Below are 18,623 nucleotides of genomic sequence, written 5' to 3'. Positions count from 1 at the left end.
CTCCCTTCCTCTCTGAAATCAATAAAAAATATATTTAAAAAATAAAAACAAACAATCATAGCCCTGGCTGGGTGGCTCAGCAGGTTAGATGCACCAGGGATGCAGATTTAATAACGGGTCAGGGCACATACAAGAGGCTTCTCTTTCTCTCTCTCCCTTCCTTCCTCTTTCTCCCCCAGAAAATTGAAAAATAAATGAACAATCATATTGCTCATGATTTTTGAGTGGGATAAAGTGGTTGGGGAGCACCTTCTTTAAAAAGTTGTGGAAAACTAACCGTAGCTACTATTTAGCAGCATTATATATTTTTTCCTCTCAAAATGTGTAACTAGATCATTTGTGTGATTTGTATGAATGATGGTATTAGTATTTGTTTTCAAACTGACAATATGTTTTCAAACTGACAATAAAGATCCCTAGCGCCGAAGCCGGTTTGGCTCAGTGGATAGAGCGTCGGCCTGCGGACTGAAAGGTCCCAGGTTCGATTCCGGTCAAGGGCATGTACGTTGGTTGCGGGCACATCCCCAGTGGGGGGTGTGCAGGAGGCAGCTGGTCGATGTTTCCAGCTCTCTATTCCCTCTCCCTTCCTCTCTGTAAAAAATCAATAAAAATGTATTTTTTTAAAAAAATAAAGATCCCTAGCAATACAACAGATTTTGGCCATGTGTGCTTACCTGCCCATTCACATCTGTCCTGGTCCCTGACTGCCTTCCTCAAAACTTTTGCCCTGTGGTCCACGTTACAGAAGACACTGAAGGTGGCACCCTGCACCTTTGTGGGAGTCACACTGATCTTTGGTCTGGGGCCCTCTGACTTATTCACTGTTAACAAGTGAACTGATGTGGTTTTTACTAAAAAATAATATCAAATAAAGGTAAATTAATTCAGAGAAGCTAAAATAGTATGCTACATTTAACTGAATAGACTTTAAATATGTAAAGCTGATGTACCCTGGCAGGTATTGCTAAGTGATTAGAGCGTCAGCCCAAGTACCAAGAATTGACCAGTTCTGTTTGTAGTGGTATAACAAATTTTAATTCAAAATAGACACTCTGAAAACAACAGGGTAAAAAAAAAAATAAACTTCAACAAGCTCTTTTTGAATTTACAACAGAGTACACCAACAATCACAGACCAGTTTCACAATTGCCCCAAAAATGCACATTATAGCAATTACATGCAAGTATTATATTTAAAATCCATATAGTAACATTATCTTATTTTCCCAAGACTGTCAGATCCTCTGAATACATTGGACAGGTCCCTCTGCTGTGTGTCACCAGCAAAAAATATGACTTAAGGTCTATCCTGGTTAGTCTCCATTACTGGTTCCGATGCTTAAGTTCTTTTATACTATTACGTGAAAAGAAAGAAAGAAAAAACACACCCCGAGGTTTAACTGTCCAAAGAACAGTAACAAAATGGGAGTTCATTCCCAATACCAATCCCGTTAGTCAGACTTTGGGCTATGGAACACCCATTTCTCTAGTATGAATATGCTGACTTCTGGGAAACTGTCAAAAAGTAATGGCCCAACCATGGAACTTAGAGCTCTTGGGTCTACTGATTTCCCCTTGTCCCTGAAAACTTGTTTCTATTTCAGTATCCACACTCAGGGGTAAAAATCTTATTCCTGAGTAACATGGTCCTTCCCTTTCACTGGTTTCTGAACAGTTAGATTAGTACGAGAGTCTGTGTGTGTATTTTCAATGTTTATTCTAAAGGCACTAAAGATTTATTGTCTTACCTTTGAATGGAAATATGACTTATCACCATATCAAAAAGAGGGGAGAAGTCTACACTGAAAAGTATTACTTTATTTGTAATATAACTCTTATGAGCTAAAATACCAGACTTCAGGTTCAGTATATTTTTTTAACAAACAAAAACATTTGGTTTTCTATGAGTTATAAAAAAAAATGGCTAAGACAAACCTTAAAAAAGGTAAATGAAAACTATAATCTAATAAGCAAATATCTTACAAAAATAAAACAGCATAGTGAATGCCATGCACCCTTAGCAGCTGCACACAACACAAAGGTCTGTGCTTACTTCTCTACACATTTACTGCATCATTTGCAGCTATGTGTAAAGCTGAGGGAGATCAAAGATTTGCAGTTAATTAATAATCTGAAATAAGCTGAAATTTCCTTAAGTGAAAAAACAAACAAATGTGGATTTCAGTTTTTATCATACGATCCTGACACTACTGGAAAAACAAGGTGTGCACATAATATCGAAAGATTTAATTTACTCAACAGAGAAAAAAAAAAACTAAAAATTGTGACAAAATCCAACTGCAGAGGATTATAAAAGAACTATCACTTCTTCATATGAAGTCTTGCTGAGCACCTGAAATACCTCTAAAGAGCAGCATAAAGACCACTGAAATTGATTAGTTCAACATACAGTGAAGAAAATAACATTTTTTAAAATCTCAATTAAAAAAACTAATTTCCTAATTTTTTACAAGTTTTGTGGTTCATACTCAAAGTTCAATCTATGTTTAACATTTTTAAGTTCAGACATATCAAAGCCTAAAAGGACAGAAGGCTTGTGACTTTTTATTGCTTTCATGCAAATGTATCTTCTTTTTCCAAAAAATGAAGCCACATCAATTTTCCACACCCACAAGAGTGAGGACAGCAGCTCTACTTCCTTTTTACTAGGATATGGTCTCTTGTGGAAATAATCTTTAAGAAACTGCTTTTTTTCTTCATAAGAACGGTCTTCATATTTTTTGGGATTTAATGCTAAAATCTGAAGAGCGTCATCATTAACAACAAGTGGTCCCTCCGTCCTGCTTTCATTCCTTTGTCTTTTAAGAGGAACGACACTCGTTACTTTCTCTGGAGCTGGGGGCACATCGGTGTTTATGGCCAGAAGTTGTTGCTCCCCTTCCTGCTGGTCTTCTGCCCCCAAGTGGCCATCAGGCAGCTTTCTCTTTACAGAAAAGCTGGAGTCGTGCAGCACCTCATCATTGACTAGAAGCAGCTCGCTGTTCTCAATGAAATTCGGCTGGACTTGCAGGTCTGAGCTGCTGTCCTTTGGAGCACTTCTGCAGCGCAGAAGGTGGATGGCAATGGCCGCCAGGGTCATGTTTCCAGTGTAAACCCCACAGCAGTGGATGCACTTGAAAGCTGGAGATTTCAAAATTGTGTGGACTGTTGGCGTGATGTGGTGCCTGTCCTTCAAATGGAGCTCATAGGCCTCAGTTGTCACAAAGGTGCCAAAGCAAAAGGGGCAGGTCAATGCCTGTTTGCTGGGTGCACCCTCCGTCTGAGGCCTCACTTTAATATATACGGGTACAAGTGACTTGGAGTGTATCCCAGCCAGTATTGCCAAGTAGACTTCCCGCCCCCCCAACTCTTCCTTTGGCAACATGGTAATGAAATCAAGATGGGGAAACAGCAGGTTGCCATTGGCATCAATATCCAGTTGGAAACCTTTGTTACTATAATCCACAGGTAACTTCTTCTTCCCCAGGTGCATGGTCCGACTGTGCTCTGAAAGATCTTTAATGTCATGGAAAGTGCGTGGACAGAACAGGCACCCCAGGCCATGCCTCAATAGGTGATGGATGAGCTCTTCCTCTGATATTAAGCATTTACAAGAGAGACACCGAACTGTCTTCTCTCTCATCCACTTTAAAAATGGTGCACATGCAGCCAGTTTTTCTGGCTCCCGTTTTTCAGCAGATTTGGACTCACTGTGCTTATGAGCCACTTCCATATGGACCTGGTAGACATTGGAAGGGAAGAGCTCATTGCAAACTGGACAGGTTTTCCATTGCTTCGCCTGTTTGAGCACTGGGCTCACCTCTGCTGCAGAGGAGGAGGGCTGAATGAACACATTCGGAGCTGCATTCACCACCACTGAGGGAGAGGGCATGCCAGCCATGGGACTGGCCATCTGTGCGGCTGTGCCAGACGGTAAGAGCTGGATGGGCACCTGGGGTGGGGCGACACCTGCAACGCCTCCAGGTGGCACAGGCAAAGTGACAGATACCGGAGCAAGTGTATAAGTGGGAATCCCATTCACCTGCTTCCCTGTAGGTATCAGCTGCCTAAGAATGGAGCCTGATGTCAAGAAAGTTGTGTTTTGTGAAGCACCAGGTCTAACTGGCTGATTGGCAGGCAGAATGTTGGTATTCACAGACTGATTAAGGTGCACGACCCCAGGCCTCACTGGCTGGCTCACAGGAAGAACTCCTGACATGACTGGCTGGCCAAGATGCAGCACACCAGAATTCACACCCTGGTTCCCAGGGAGAATGCTTGACGAGACTGTTTGGTTGGGAGAAAGGAGCCCAGGTGGAACCACCTGGCCTGCAGGGAGAACACGCAGGGGGACCGTCTGACCAGGAGGGAGCGGCCGTGATGGAACTGTCAGCCCAGGGGGGAGAACCCCGGACGGAGCTGTCTGGCCAATGGGGAGAACCCCAGATTGGACCATCTGGCCAGCAGGGAGAACCCCAGAAGTTGCTGTCTGTCCTGAAGGGATAACCCCAGCCGGGGTCATTTGGCCTGCAGGAAGGACACCTGATGGGACAGTCCGATTTACAGAAATCACCCCTGGAGAGACTGCCTGAAGAACCCCAGGGGTGACAGAGGGACTGACAGGAAGGACAGTGGACCCAACAGGTCTGTTTACTGAAAGAACCCCAGAACCAACTGGTTGGCTTACAGGCCCAACAGGCTGGTTAAGGGGTAAAACCCCTGGGCAGATGGTCTGGTTTATGGGGAAGATACCTGTTCCAGCAGACTTACTGACAGGTCTAACTGGCTGACTCAAGGGCAACACAGGAGGATTTGCTGACTGATGTAGTGGGACTCCGTGAGAAAGGAAGACAGGCTGCGGCCCTGAGGGTGGCACAGCGAGGCTGCTCTGGCCCCCAGGCAGGGGACTGGAGATGAGAGTCACATGGGACTGGGCAGTGGCAGGCGGAGAATGGGTGAGGCTTCCAGAAGCACCTGAGGGCACAGTCACTGGCTGGACTGAGCCCTGAACTGGCTGGACAGCAGTCTGGCTTTGACTATTTGGTGGCAAGGCAAGGTGAAAGCAAGATGTGGGAGGGACACCCGGAGTGCTGCTGCTCGGTGGTATGGTCACGTGTGCAGCTGGTTTGGGAGCGATATGCATTTGCTTCAAAAGTCCAGTCTTCCTAATATGTTCTGAAATCACGGACCTAAGCTTATTCTCCAAATCCCTGTGTACATCCGACGTCAAAATATGATACATTAATGCATCCTGACTGCTGGCATTGGCGTTGCACTTTTTACAGTAATACTTGTCAGAGGGTGGCATCTTCTCTGTAGAAGGGGGATCATCAGTTTTGGATTGCTCAACCATTTCCTCAGTTCGCAGACCAAAGTAGGAGTTAATTAAGTAGTGAAAATGAGCTACCAGCACATGCTTCTTCATGCTGTAGTACAAAGTGTTTGAAAAGTTACATTTTAAACATGTAAAACTGATGACATCACTCCTGGACGACTTAGCCTCACCTAAGATGTTCACTGTGTAGTTCTGCACTTTCCGAACAGGTGCATGGAACATTTTGAAGTGCCGTCCCACCACTTTGGGCTGAGAGGTAAATACACAGTTTGGGCAAGGGATCACCAGCTCTTGGTCAATTTCATCTTCGTGGTAACGATGCAAATGATTTTTGAATGAAGTAAGCACTTTTGTAGAGTATTTGCAGAGGCCACAACAGTATGGCTTTGTTCGATATCTCTGTTAAAAGAAAAAGTCCAGCATCATTTAATAAAGCTATTATATATGAGATACACCTACAGTTCACAAGTATATGACTCTTTTTTGTTTTAACGTGCTAGATAATTTAACACTATCACCCCTCACAGAACAATGTGTTTATATATATATAAATAAATTTTTTAAATTGATTTTAGAGAGGAAGGGAGAGAGAGAGATAGAAACATCAATGATGAGAATCATTGATCAGCTGCTTCCTGCACACCCCCTACCAGAGATGAAGCCCGCATCCTGGGTATGTGCCCTGACCAGGAATCAAACCAGTGACCTCCTGGTTCATAGGTTGACACCCAACCACTGAGCCATACCAACTGGGCAAGAACAATGTGATTTAAGCCAGGGCAAGATTTTTCTTAAAGGGCCAGAGAGTAAGTATTTTAGGCTTTGTGGGCCACCCAAGAGCTTCAGTGGCAACCCCTCAGTGCCGCTTGGTAAGACAAAAGCACCCACAGCTGGGGCAGGGAGTGGGGGAAGGCTAGAAGGGGTCAATGGGGGTGGAAAAGGGGGACATATGCAATACTTTCAACAATAAAGATTTAATTAAAAAATATAGCTCAAAGGAAAAAAAAAAAAAGCACCCATAGGTGACATGAATATCCATGAGCATGGCTTTGTGCCAATAAAACTACAGACACTCATTCAAATTTCGTATCATTTTCACATCACAAAACAATATTCATTTTTTTCTTCTCAAACATTTAAAAATGTAACAACTATTCTTAGCCCATAGTTCATACAAACATGACATGCCTAGTTTCCAAACCATCCACTAAAACCACAGATCTCATTACTTAGTCCTTATACTTTGAATTAACTGCTTCATCCTTTCTCCAATGTTGTTTTTATTCCAAATTCTAAAACCTCTGCAACTTATCTACAAATAACCTAACTTGCAAATTACAAAACCCACCATTTCTATCTTTTATTTCCCGTTTCTATTCTTAGGGAAGGTAAGAACCACACTGACAGTGCTTAGCAAGTATAAGTGTCCAATAAACTATGTAACAAATAGTAAATAAAGAGGGACTATGCCAAAATCACCACAAATAACCATGAGGTAAGTTTCAAGCCACAGAATATATTGCCGACAATATGGAATTTCTCTTTAAGGCACACGCTGGGGGATTCAACGAGCTCAGGGCATAAGAGCAGACACTTGAACCACCCTGGCCAACAGAGGATTGCAATGCAATAAACTGTTTGTCTGTGATGATGTGAGAGCAGTGCAACCTCTGGTCTCAAGAGTCTCTAGACCCTGGAGCTGAGAACCACAGAACACCTGGCTCTTGTTCCACAAAGGAGGAGGGTGAGACCTGAACAGACTGAATGCTTCACTGAGGTCCCACCATGGGCTGTTTAGATATTATTCATGTGGGGACACTGATCCTTGCTACACAGTGGCCACGGTTCAGACCCCTCCTTCCTAGATCTGCTCTCATGATCAATCTTTCTCATAACACACAGTGCCCCCATTCTGTGACTCTCTCTCTCCTACTCATGTGCTTGGTCCTCTTGGGTCACAGGTTAGAGAAATCACCAAACACATCCAACAACATTTTGCTACTTCTCTACAATTAGCAAAACCCCAGATTCTGGCATTTCTGGTAGTATCTATAATAAACCCAGGGCTGAAAAACCCCATATATCTCTGAAATCTGGGAATACTTTACAACTGATGTCTCTGTGCTACACAGTTTAAGTGGAGTATGACTTCAGTTTTATTAAAGGTTCATTAAAAAGGGTGTCTTATATTCAATGAAATACTGTATTAAAAACAAGATACTCAGCAAAAATTACACTTAATGAAAGAATCAACAAAACTCATTAACAACTGTACGTTATTATCTATTAATGTGGAATAGGTCTCTGGGTAGGGAGAAAATGTCTTAACTGTGACACCAGAAATATCCATAAAAGGAAACAATAATAAACTAGACTTCATCGAAGTAAGCAAGCTTCTGCTCTTTGAAAGAAACTGTTTTAAAAAAAGAAAAGAGAAACCATAGGCTGGGAGACAGTATTTGCAAGCCACACATCTCACCTCCTCCCCATTCATTCATTAGTAACCCCACTGTAAGTGACATCCCTTAGACGTGAACTGACCCTTACCCTCAACTTTTGAGGAAACATGAAAATCAAATACAAAAATACATACCACTTTCTTTCCAGAAGGTTCCCAGAGAGAAATATCTCCCCATGATGTATTATAAAAGTACTTCTCTCCTGGATCAAAGTCTTTAAGGTCCTTTCAAAATGGGAGAAAAAGAGAAAAATTATGCAATTTCAGCAGATAAAGAAATATTTCATTAGAACCTGATGGGATTACTTGGCACCTAAGAAATCTACATGGGAAAGTGAAGTGAAAATGCAGATCCTGAGCAAACTATGACAGAGCCATTAAGTATACACTGAGTGGCCAGATTATTATGATCTCTGAACGCATAATAATCTGGCCACTCAGTGTATATCCTATATAATAAAAGGCTAATATGCAAATTGTCCCCTCGACCAGGAGTTCGACCAGCAAGCAGGCCAGCCAACCACCCATGTTCCCTCCCCCTGGCCAGGCTGGCCGGACCCCACACATGCACGAATTCATGCACCCAGCCTCTAATATATATATATACTGAGTGGCCAGATTATTACGCGTTCAGAGATCATAATAATCTGGCCACTCAGTGTATAAAACCCAAGGAATAGGCTGAAATAATCCAAGTTAAAATTATAGCTTCGTAAGAAATATATTTCCCACAAATAATTTTTAAAAGAAAAAAAAAAACATCAGCACACACCACCTCCCATCAGTGGTAAGTACTTTGGGGAAGAATTTCAGGGTGCTGAGAGTATAAAGTGGGAGCTTCGAATGTGTGCGATCCAAGGGCACCAGGTGTCGGCCACAAGGAGGACAGACCATGTAGACCAGGGTGTGTTGAACATGGCAGCAGGGGAGGAGACGGAAGGAGATGGTGTCACTGAGAAGCTAGCAACCAGATCTGATGGGAGTCCAGATTGAATCCTGGTTCAAACAAACCAAGTGTAAAAAATGTGGGGAAAAACTGGAGAAATCTGAACATAAACTGGGTAATAGGTAAGACAATTATTTAATGACACAGAAAGATGAAAGTCACAGAAAAAAGCAAAGTAATAAAAAAGCATGGTCGCCGAAACCAGTTTGGCTCAGTGGATAGAGCGTCGGCCTGCGGACTCAAGGGTCCCAGGTTCGATTCTGGTCAAGGGCATGTACCTTGGTTGCGGGCACATCCCCAGTAGGGGGTGTGCAAGAGGCAGCTGATCGATGTTTCTCTCTCATCGATGTTTCTAACTCTCTATCCCTCTCTCTTCCTCTCTGTAAAAAAATCAATAAAATATATTAAAAAAAAAAAAAGCATGGTCAATATGAGCTTAAATTGGTAAAGACTGCGCGCACACACACACACACACACACACAGATATTAATAATGATAATCTCTGAATGGTAGAAATGTGGCATTTAAAATTTTATTTTCTAAAAAAATAATTTTTTGTATTTTCTCTTTCACAGTTTATATCACTGTCTTTATAATAAATTTACTTTTAATCCTCACCTGAGAATATTTTTTAAATTGATTTTTTAGAGAGTGAGGGAGATAATATATATATACTAGAGGCCCGATGCATGAAGATTCGTGTAAGAATGGGCCTTCCTTCCCCTGGCTGCTGGCATAGCCTTTGCTCCAGCCGGAGCCACCTTTCCACCTGCATCCCGCCCCCAGCCGCTAGGCCCCTATGTATGCAAATTAACCTGCCATCTTTTGGTGGGTTAATTTGCATACCCACTCCTGACTGGCTGGTGGACGTTGCGAAAGTATGGTCAATTTGCATCTTTCTCTTTTATTAGTGTGTGTGTGTGTGTATATATATCCACCCATGTGAGAGAGAAACATCCATCAGTTGCCTCCTGTACACACCCCAATCAATCAAACCTGCAATCTTTTGGTGTACAGGACAATGCTCCAACCAACTGAGCCACCTGGCTAGGGGCAAAGGTCTTTTTAATATATTAACAAATATTAGTTAAGCCAAAGAAAGATAATTAATATAACTGCTGTTTCTGAATATACCTGTGCTAACACACTGCTTACCAAGTCAATTCAGAACTACAGAAAAGTACACATTATTACAAGTATTTAAGTTGGAAATAGTATATTGTGAGGTTTGCAACATACAGAAATAAGATACATGACAATAGCACCAAGGTTGGAAGGGGAGGAAAAGCACACTGCTGTAAGGTTCTTACATCACATGTGAAGCAAACAATATTATATTAGAAAGGTAAATGAAAGCACAGAGCTACTGAATCAATAATGGAGATGAAAATGGAATTATAAAAAATATTCAATCTAAAAGAAAGCAGAAAAAGAAAAAAGGAACAAAGAACAGAGAGACAAGTAAAAACAAATAGCAAGATGGGAGATTTGAACCCAACCCTATTGATAATTACATTAAATAGCAGGGGCTGTGTTAAACCATTTCTATAAAGGAGCAGATAACATGAAATCTTTATCAGCTATACAGTCTCTGACATAAGCACTCAATCCACCACTGTGCACAAAAGCAGCCAGAGACACCATAGAAATACTGACAAGCACGGCTATTTTCCACAAAGTTTACTTACAAAACAGCCAAATTTGGCCCATATTTGGGGCCATAGTTGGCTACCCTAGTTTGAAATACTCAAATTAAGAGACACAGACTGTCACACTGAATATAAAAACAAGGTCCAACCCTATGCTATCTACAAAAATCTCACTTTAAATAATAAAGACACAGACAGAATAAAAGTAAAAAGATTTAAAAAGGTATATCATGCTACCATTAATCAAAAGAGGCTGAAGGAGCTACATTGATATCAAACAAAGCAGATTTCAGCACAGGAAAAAGAATGTTAACAAGGCATTTGCCCTAGCCAGTTTGGCTCAGTGGATAGAGTGTCGGTTTGTGGACTGAAGTGTCCTGAGTTTGATTCCGGTCAAGGACACATGCCTGGGTTGTGGGCTTGATCCCCAGTGGGGGCCATGCAGGAGACAACTGATAAATCACTCTCATCATTGATGTTTCTATCTCTTTCTCCCTCTCCCTTACTCTCTGAAATCAACTTTTAAAAAAATGGATAGAAAGTCATTTCATGATGATAGTGGGGTCTAGTCTTCAAAAGAACTCAACAATTCTAAATGTGTATGCACTTTAAAGAGTTTCAAAGTACATGAAGCAAAACTGATTGACCTGAAAAGAGAAAAAATTAAATCCAAAATTACAGCTGGAGACTTCAACACGGCTCTCAATAACTGATAGAACAAGCCCACAAAATCAGGAAAGACAGAGTTCAACCCTGACCACCTAGGGGTGGCGTGGAACAAGGCGGGCGTTGGAAATGCGCTACAACCTCTCGCTGGTTACCTGGCGGTGGGGGTGACGGGGACGGAGGTACAGTAAGAAGACTGAACGCCACTAACAACTTCACAAAATGACATTTATAGAACTCTCCACCAACAGCAAAATGCAATTCTTTTCAAATTCGCATGATATATTTCCAAAGATAGGGCTCATGCTGAGCTATAAAATAAATCTCAATATATTTAAAAGGACTGAAATAATTATAAAGTACAGTCTCTGACCAGAGAAAAATTAAATAAATCTGTAACAAAAAGACATCTAGCCCAGCTAGCATGGCTCAGTGGTTGAGCGTCAACCCATGAACCAGGAGATCATAGCTCGATTCCAGGTCAGGCACATGCCCAGGTTGAGAGTTCGACCTCCAGTAGAGGGCATACAGGAGGCAGCCGTTCAATGATTCTCTCTGATCATTTATGTTTCTATCCCTCTGTCCCTCTTCCTTCCTCTCTCTGAAATCAATAAAAACATATTTTAAAAAAATGGTATCTAGAGAAAACCAAAAATTTCTATAAATTAAACACATTTCTAAATAATCCATGGATCAAAGAAGAAATCACAAAGGAAATTAGAAAATATTTTAAACTGAATGAAAAGGGAAACAATGAATCAGTTGTATATGATGGAGTTAAAAAGTACTTCAGGAGGAGAAACCAAGATGGCGGCATAGTTAAACACCTAAACTGCAGCCTCACACAACAATTTCAAAAATACAACTAAAAGACAAAATAGACATCATCCAGAACCACAGGAAAGCTGGCTGACTGGAAATCCTACAACTAGAAGGAAAGAGAAAACCACAAGGAAAATCAGAGGAGCTGTAAAAGCCTGAGGTACAGAGACACAGGCGCGTGTGTGCGGAGAGGACGGAGCCGGAGAGGACGGGGCGGCTGAGTGCCTGGCTGGCGTTCTCTAGCGGGAAGGAGATAAAAGCTCCAGACTGTGCTGAACCCCAGCTCCGACTGCACTGAACCCCAGTTCCGGGCGAGACCCTGGGGACCCAGGCTCATACTGGGGGAATCTGGGCTGTAAGGCGAAAACTCAGGGGAGCGGTGAAAGCAGAGCTCCGGAGGCACGCATGTGAATGCATGCAGAGGATGGACTGTTGACTGTGCCACTGGATTGCCCTAGCAGGAAGGAGACAAAAGCTCCGGACTGCGCTGAACCCCAGTTCCGGGAGAGAATCTGGGAATCCAGATTCATTGGGGGAGAGACTAGACTGTTTTGCAGCGGGTGAAACTCCAGGGCGCCTTTCTCTCAGAGGTGCTTGCAGCTAGTACCGAGGGACACTGAGACCCAGGAACCTCATAGGGTGGGGCTGACGGGAAGCCAAGGCTATAGGCTCCAACCTGTAACTCCGCCCCATCCAAGCTGAGCACAGAGGCTTTTACAATTTTGCAAGTCTAGTCGAATAAGGCTGTCTCCCGCCGTAGACACAGCTGATCCTCACAGCCAATTGGCCTGGAGGTCAACTCCTCCCACGGATACCAACAACAATCAAGACTTAACTACAACAAGGCTGTACACACAGTCCACAAAGGGGTGCACCAAGAGTGTCCACCTCAGGTAACTGGGGAGGCCGAGCCACTGGCCCATATAGGACACCTAGCACACAAAGCTACCCTACCAACTCAGGGAAGCAGTGAAAATGGGGAGACAAAGAAACAGATCAAAAACCAAAGAAATGGAGGAAAACAAACAACTGGAGATAGAGTTCAAAACCATGGTTATAAGGTTTTTCAAGAATTTCCTAGAAAAGGCCGATAAATTTAGCGAGACCCTCGAGGATATGAGAGAGACCCTCAAGGATATGGAAAAGGACCAACTAGAAATACACTGACTGAAATAAAAAATATTATACAGACACCCAACAGCAAACTAGAGTAACGCAAGAATCAAGTCAAAGATTTGAAATACAAAGAAGCAAAAATCACTCAACTGGAAAAGCTAACAGAAAAAAGAATCCAAAAATTTGAAGATAGTGTAAGAAGCCTCTGGGACAACTTCAAGTGTACCAACATCAGAATTATGGGGGTGCCAGAAGAAGAGAGAGAACAAGACACTGAAAACATATTTGAAGAAATAATGACTGAAAACTTCCCCCACCTGGTAAAAGAAATAGACTTACAAGTCCAGGAAGCGCACAGAACCCCAAACAAGAGAATCCAAAGAGGACCACACCAAGACCCATAATTAAAAAGCCAAAAGCAAAAGACAAAGAGAGAATATTAAAAGCAGCTAGAGAAAAACAGTTAATTACCTACAAGGGAGCACCCATATGACTGTCAGCTGATTTCTCAACAGAAACTATGCAGGCCAGACGGGAGTGGCAAGAAATAGTCAAAGTGATGAATAGCAAGAACCTACAACCAAGACTACTCTACCCAGCCAAGCTGACATTCAGAATTGAAGGTCAGCTAAAGAGCTTCACAGATAAGAAAAGCTAAAGGAGTTCATCAACACCAAACCAGTATTATATGAAATGCTGAAAGGTATTCTCTAAGAAGAAGAAGAAGAAAAAGGTAAAGATAAAAATTATGAACAACAAATACATATCTATCAACAAGTGAATCTAAAAACCAAGTGAATTAAAAATCTGATGTACAGAATAAACTGGTGAATATAATAGAATCAGGGACATAGAAAGGGAGTGGGCTGACAACTCTCAGGGGTAAAAGGGTGAGGGGGTGCGGGAAGAGACTGGACAAATATCGTACACCTATGAATGGGGACAGTGCCACGTCTGGGACCTGCCCTTCCACACCAGACGCTCACACTTTGATCGCCGTGAGATAAGGGAAGAGGGTGGGATGGGAACCAGGTGGAGGGGAGCTATGGGGGGGAAAAAAGAAGAACAACCGTAATAATCTGAACAATAAAGATTTAGTAAAAAAAAAAAAAGAAGTACTTCAGGAGAATTTGTGGCACTACTTAAGAAAATGAACTAAATAAACAAACAAGAATGATATAAACTGCGACCTTAAGAAATCAAATTTTAAAACTTCATAAATAAACCCTAAACAGAAAAATCCTATATAATAAAAGTCTAACATGCAAATTGTCCCTTCGGGCGGTCATTTCGGAGACTGGGAGTTAGACTGGGAATTCGACTGCTAGCTATGATGTGCGCTGACCACCAGGGGGTGGCACAGAACATAGCGGGTGTCGGAGATATGCTACAACCTCTCGCCAGTTACCTGGGGGTAGAGGTGATGGGTTGTCTGCTGAGCTCACTCTCACACCCTCTGCTACCCTTCCCCAGGATGCCAGGGCTCAGGTGCCAGCGTCCGCGAGGAGCCTGCCCTGCACCCACACAGCGTCTTCTGGGTGAGCAGGGCCACAGCTGCCAGAACTGCAAGGGCCGGTTGGGCTCCCCATAGGTTCGCGCAGGAGCCGATCTGTGAGGCCAACGGAGAGAGCATGTTGCCCGCCCGGCTTCAGTGCGGCACCACTAGGCAGCCCAGAGGCCCATACTGTGCCCTGGCCCACAGCGTCCTCCCGCACTCACTGCATCTCTGCGTGGGGACTCGGGCACCGTGACTCAGGCAAAGGGGAGCATGCGAGGGCCGAGACCCAGGTGCTGTCCAGGACCCAGAGGTCAGCTGGGACCTGCCCTTCCACACCAGACGCTCACACTTTGATCACCGGCCAGGCCTAGGGACCACACTCGTGTACAAATTTCGTGCACTGGACCTCTAGTGGGAAACATAAAAAGCAGAAATAAACAGAATAGAAAACAGACAATAGAGAAAAATCAAGGAAACCAAAACCTGTTTCTTGGAAAAGATCAGTAAAATTGATAAACTTCTGTTCAGATTGAACAGGAAAGAAAAGACGCGAATTACCAATATCAAAATAAAAGAGGGAACATCACTATAGCTCCTACAAATAAGGAAATAACATAACAACTTTATGCCAATAAAGTTGTAATGAACAAATTCTTTTAAAAAAAAATACTTTTATTGATTTCAGAGAGAGAAGCATCAATGATGAGAGAGAATCATTGATCGGCTGCCCTCCTGCACACCACACACTGGGGATCAAGCCAGCAACCCCAGCATGTGCCCTTGACCGAAATCGAACCCAGGACCCTTCAGTCCATAGGCCAACGCACTATCCACTGAGCCAAACTGGCTAGGGTGAACAAATTCTTAAAAGAAGATGAACTACCAAAGTTCACTCAAGCAAAACTAGGTAACCTGGTAGCCTGAGTTCTAGGGAAAAAACTGCATTCATAGTTAAAAACCATTCCACAAAGAAAACTCCAACTCTAGATGAGATACTACAGAAAATGAAAACTTCAGAACATATTCTCATGAACATAGATATATGTTCAAGGGCATGTACCTTGGTTGTGGGCACATACCCAGTGGGGAGTGTGCAGGAGGCAGCTGATCGATGTTTCTCCCTCATTGATGATGTTTCTAACTCTCTATCTCTCCCTTTCTCTCTGTAAAAAATCAATAAAATATATTTTTTAAAAAAAGAATATTCATCACACCTTAATAAAAAAAAATGGAGAAAAAATAAAATAAAAAATAAAAAGAATATTCATCACCCTAGCTGGTTTGGCTCAGCTGGCCCTTGTACTGAAGGGTCTCAGGTTTGATTCCTGTCAAGGACATATACCTTGGTTGCACGCTTATCCTCAGCTCTGGTCAGGATGCATGCAGGAGGCAACCAACTGATGTAATGTGGTTTCTCTCGTATTGATGTTTCTCTCTCTCAGTCTCTCCCTCTCCCTTTGACTCTCTCTTAAAAAAAAAAAAACAATGGAAAAATATCAAAAATATCCTCGAGTGAGGATTGAAAAATAATATTTTTTAAAAGAATATTCATAAGAAAAATCTTATTCATAATAACCAAAACCTGTAACAGCCTCAGGTTTCTCCACCTTTCTCCACCACCAGGAGAAAGGATCTACAAACTAATCATTCATGCTGTTGAATACTACCTGGCAACAAAAGGACCAATCATACATACCACCACTGAGAAGACTCTTCCATGGAAATACATATTATTTATTTTCCATAAAATTGCACAACAGGCAAGTCTAATCTACAGTGAAAATTTTCAGAATAGTGGTAGCCAATGGGGTGGGGGCAGTGACTGACTAGAAAAGGGCTTGAGGAATCGTTCTGGAATGATGGACTTCTTCTAGGTCTTCACAGAGACTTGTACATGAGTAAATGCATGTTAAAAACCATCATTAGAAACTCTGAAGGTGCATTTCACAGCATATAAAGTCTCCTCCCCAAAACTGAAAACAAAGACTAAACTCTAGATAGTGACACGAATGCTGAAAGAATTTAGGGTGAAGTGTACTGATGCCTGCAACTTTCTTTGAAATGCATAAAAAAAAAAAAAAAAAAAGAGTAACAGCCCTGACCGGTGTGGCTCAGTTGGTCGAGTGTCATCCCATGTTACAGAACATGCATTGGTTGTGGGCTCGATCCCTATAGGGAGCCTACAGGAGGCAGCCAATTGATGTTTTGCACCCACATAAATGTCTCTCTCTCTCTAAAAATCGATTTTAAAACAAAAAGAACAGTGGGTGAAGATAGATACATGTATGTTAATTTTGTAGAATTTCGGTGGTAAGTAGATGGGTTTTCACTATATAATCCTTTCAAGATTTTTGTAGGGTTAAATTTTTCAAAAGAAAACACTGGGAAGAGAAGCAGGAACAGTAATGCTATATCACAGGAGAGGAGGGAAAAGAGTTTAAAGGAAGGAATGCTTTCCAGAATGTCAGAAGCAGCAAAAAAGAGCTAGAAAGAAACAATTTTAAAAAGTATTAGAAAATAAATGAAAGGTATTAACAATATTTCAATATATTTCTGTAGGTATGATTTAAAAACAGAATAATAAACATTAAATATATATATATATATATATTCCCAAAGATTGCTATAGGAATGGCTTCAGATATAGGACTCCAAAGATTACTATAAGAGCTTTCCGTATATTATCAATTGAAATTTTCTCAGTCTATACACATACACTTGTGTTCTTAGCTTGCTGCTTTTACACTCTGCAAATATTACTTAGATTCAAATACTTATTACTAATAGACTATGTGTATATTATCTACCTTCTCAATCTTGCAACCAAATAATTACCCTGCTATTGTACTCATGAAAGCCATATTTTAACACTGCTCCTGGGAAACTGGGTCTACGTAAGAGGTTCCACTTCAGTATCTCTCCCATCGTTTTATTTCCAAACTAGAGGCCTGGTGCATGGATTCGTGCACCGGTGGGGTCCCTCGGCCTGGCCTGTAACCTCTCGCAATCTGGGACCCCTCGGGGGATGTTGGACTGCCGATTTCGGCCCGGTTCCCGCAGGTCAGGGTGAGGGACCCCACCAGTGCATGAATCCAGGACTCTAGTATGCATATACAATCTTTGGCTAATCTCTTCCCGCCACCCCACCGGGCTCCTTCCCTCTGAGATTCATCAGTCTGTTCCATGTTTCCATGCCTGTGCGTTGAGCATCTGCCTCCTGGTGGTCAGTGCGCATCATAGATACCGGTCAAACAGTCGCTTAAACTTTTATATATATAGATGGACTTTCAGTCAGGCAATTATTAAAAGTAGTTCTCTACTTGGGTTTTACTTAAATTGATTCATTTAAAAAAATGTTTGTTAAATAAAATGTTTCTGTTAAGCTTCAGTATCCCAGACACAATTCTGATCAAAGGTAGTACAGTAGATAACAAAACAATGAGGTCCTTGTCTTCTTATACTCAAGGACCTCAAATATATTATTTGTGGGAGACAAATAATAAACAAGTAATTTTAGGTACTTGAGAGCTTTGAAGAAAAATAGAGCAGGTAGAAGAGAATACAGTGGGAGAGTGTAGCATCTTAGAGGGAAGAGCTCTCTGGGGTGGTAATGTTTAAGCAGAGAACTCTCTGGGTTCCTTTATCATTAACATTTGTCTACCTGCTGACCATTAATGAGAATCCTGATAATTATTAGTCTTTCAGTATCAGACAGCCTTTTTATTTTTATTTTTTTTTACTTTTTAAATGGAGGGGATTTTAAAATATATATATTTTATTCATTTTTTACAGAGAGGGAGGGAGAGGAATAGAGAGTTAGAAACATCGATGAGAGAGAAACATCGATCAGCTGCCTCCTGCACACCTCCCAATGGGGATGTGCTTGCAACCAAGGTACATGCCCTTGACTGGAATCGAACCTGGGACCCTTCAGTCTGCAGGCCAACGCTCTATCCACTGAGCCAAACCAGTCAGGGCCAGTATCAGACTGGCTTTTTAATAAATAAAATCAATCTGGTTGAAAGTCTGAGATTTAAAAATTAAGAAGCTGAACTCTTCACAGGCCAGTAATACCTTGAATTAAGTTAACAAGTTTAAAAATTTCTAAGCAGACAGGGTTCCTATTTCGATAGT

General features: G+C 42.0%; 1 protein-coding gene across 1 annotated transcript in view; it reads right to left on the bottom strand.

The window, feature by feature from the left end:
• Positions 1-1,022: 1,022 nt before the first annotated feature.
• ADNP2 (ADNP homeobox 2) overlaps positions 1,023-18,623 on the bottom strand; it is a 28,069-nt gene continuing 10,468 nt past the window's right edge. Inside the window, exons 3-4 of the mRNA XM_054724189.1 lie at positions 7,928-8,017; positions 1,023-5,733 (exon numbers count right to left, since the gene is read on the bottom strand). Of these exons, the coding sequence (XP_054580164.1) occupies positions 2,467-5,733; positions 7,928-8,017 (3,357 nt within the window). The 3' untranslated portion in view covers positions 1,023-2,466. The remainder of the gene's footprint in view (positions 5,734-7,927; positions 8,018-18,623) is intronic.

This window comes from Eptesicus fuscus, chromosome 12 (genome assembly GCF_027574615.1).
Source record: "Eptesicus fuscus isolate TK198812 chromosome 12, DD_ASM_mEF_20220401, whole genome shotgun sequence".
Taxonomy (NCBI): Eukaryota; Metazoa; Chordata; class Mammalia; order Chiroptera; family Vespertilionidae; genus Eptesicus; species Eptesicus fuscus.
Note: the sequence above shows the minus strand (reverse complement) of the source record. Positions and strands in the feature narration are given on the sequence as shown.